This window comes from Haplochromis burtoni, unplaced genomic scaffold (genome assembly GCF_018398535.1).
Source record: "Haplochromis burtoni strain Fernald_Lab_line unplaced genomic scaffold, NCSU_Asbu1 Contig_173, whole genome shotgun sequence".
Classification (NCBI taxonomy): domain Eukaryota; kingdom Metazoa; phylum Chordata; class Actinopteri; order Cichliformes; family Cichlidae; genus Haplochromis; species Haplochromis burtoni.
The window spans coordinates 361,546-363,568 of NW_024582534.1; the positions used below are offsets into that span (position 1 = coordinate 361,546).

The window sequence follows — 2,023 nt, forward strand, 5'->3', positions numbered from 1 at the left end:
TTAAAATCTTAACTACTGTCACGAAAGGAAAAACTCAAAGTTTTATGCTTTATTTTTCTCTCTGTTTGTGTCTGTGATGCACACAAATGCACATCAAGGCCGACCAGGCTCAGCGCTGGTTTATCTTCAGCTTACAGTGAGTTGTTGGAGAACACTCTGCTTCCAGTCCTCCCTCGTGTGTGTGTGTGTGTGTGTGTGTGTGTGTGTGTGTGTGTGTGTGTGTGTGTGTGTGTGTGTGTGTGTGTGCGAGAAGCACATTGCAAAATAAGCAGCCGTGCTCGGTGTGTGTGTGCACTGCAGTGCTGTGGATTAGACTGTGCAGACTGGAGCCCGGGGAGGGCTGTTGCAGGAGAAAAGAGGGAAGACTAATACACAAACACAGTGACATGTTGGTTTGTTTCGTACCTGTGAACTGATACTGTCAGTTCTGACTTGAGCACAGTACGTTGCCTCCTTTTCCACTGCATCCACTTCTTTTCCATTTCCAAAGGGTGAAAAGATGAAAATGTCCTGAACTCCTGCATGCTGACCCAGTAAAATCCCCCTTTCCACTGTACCGTACCACAAACGTGGTATAGGTTTTTCTGGGGGTATAAACACTTGACTTGGCATATGTGTAAAGAGCATTTATTTCATATATGTTGCAGGACTCGGCACAGGAAAGTGTCATCACCCGTGACATCCACCGCACTTTTCCTGCTCACGACTACTTCAAAGACTCTGATGGAGACGGACAGGACTCGCTGTACAAGATCTGCAAGGTAAGCCTGACACGTGACAGTAATAAGATCCAGATATCATTATCATTATTATAAAATAAGCTCTTGGTTACAGTAGTGTGGTACTTTGCCTTCTTTATGGCAGAATTGTTTTAAGCGCTAAGCTAAGAGTTAATTCTTGTATGTGTGGTAAAACTAACCTGTTCCTGGAAGGCCGGCCATCATTTTTAATAATCTTTTTGGTCTGGCATGGCTTAGTAGGAATTAGCTTGGCATTTCAATCTGGCTCCACAGTAAATGATTGACAGTGCACACTGAGGCATCGACACCAACCCTTCCTACACGTGACCTACTGGACATACGCACCACTCTGTGGACGGTCATTGATCTTTTCTTCCAATTTCAAAAGTGGAAAAACACAGTGGCTGTTATGTAGGTGGGAGATTTCTTCATATTGCCAACCAAAAATGATTTTTGAGTATGAAAGTCGAGGCGATAAGTAAGCCGTATAATTGCAAAATACTTGAGACTTATTAAGACAACGAGACGAAACGTTGCAGCCTTTGTTCGACGTAATCGGGGATAAACCGCAGAGTTGAAAGGATGTTGGGGCATGCCCTACATGCATGTGTTTTTCATACAACAATATAATGTAAGTTCCAAAAGTAATACAGTAAAATCTTACCTCCATCCATGCATACACGTAAAATATTTAACAGGGAATAGCCACAAAAGGACACCCCTGTAATACGGCTTTGCCTTCTCTCAGTTAAAATGATAGAGTCCCCAGTGGACTTGGGTCCTGAGGTAATTCTCTGTGAAATAACACGGTGCAGACAAAAGCCAAGGTCGTATAAATCCAATCTTAATCTCTGACTGTCCTCCTCTTAGCCTGATTGCAGCTGTGTGCTCATCGAAGAAGTTTATGCATAGATGTATTTACCCAACTTTACTCGGGTCCATAGTTTGTTGTACAAAGACGCAGTTTTTGTAGTTTTGCCTCTGTACACCACCACAGGCTTTAGACCTGTTCCCATGATGCATCATCACAAATGAAGCAGATATAATGTCTGAAGTTGATTCAAAGTGTTGAATTAGGTTCTTATAGCTTCTCAGTGGACTTTAAAATGAGACTCAAAGATTGATTTTCATGGTTATCAGGAACAGTTTGGAGGAGGTGGGGCCATCAAGTCTGTGATCAGGAGGAGTGTTCGTTCAGCTAAAGCAGGGGTGGGAACTCCAGGCCTCGAGGGCCGGGGTCCTGCAGGTTTTAGATCTCACCCTGGGTCAACACACCTGAATCA

At 43.6% G+C, this 2,023-nt stretch overlaps 1 protein-coding gene across 2 annotated transcripts in view; it reads left to right on the plus strand.

The window, feature by feature from the left end:
- rabgap1l (RAB GTPase activating protein 1-like) overlaps positions 1–2,023 on the plus strand; it is a 93,126-nt gene that overhangs the window by 51,697 nt on the left and 39,406 nt on the right. For both annotated transcript variants that reach the window (XM_005933802.3, XM_005933803.3), the window contains exon 14: positions 648–761. In XM_005933802.3, the coding sequence (XP_005933864.1) occupies positions 648–761 (114 nt within the window). The remainder of the gene's footprint in view (positions 1–647; positions 762–2,023) is intronic.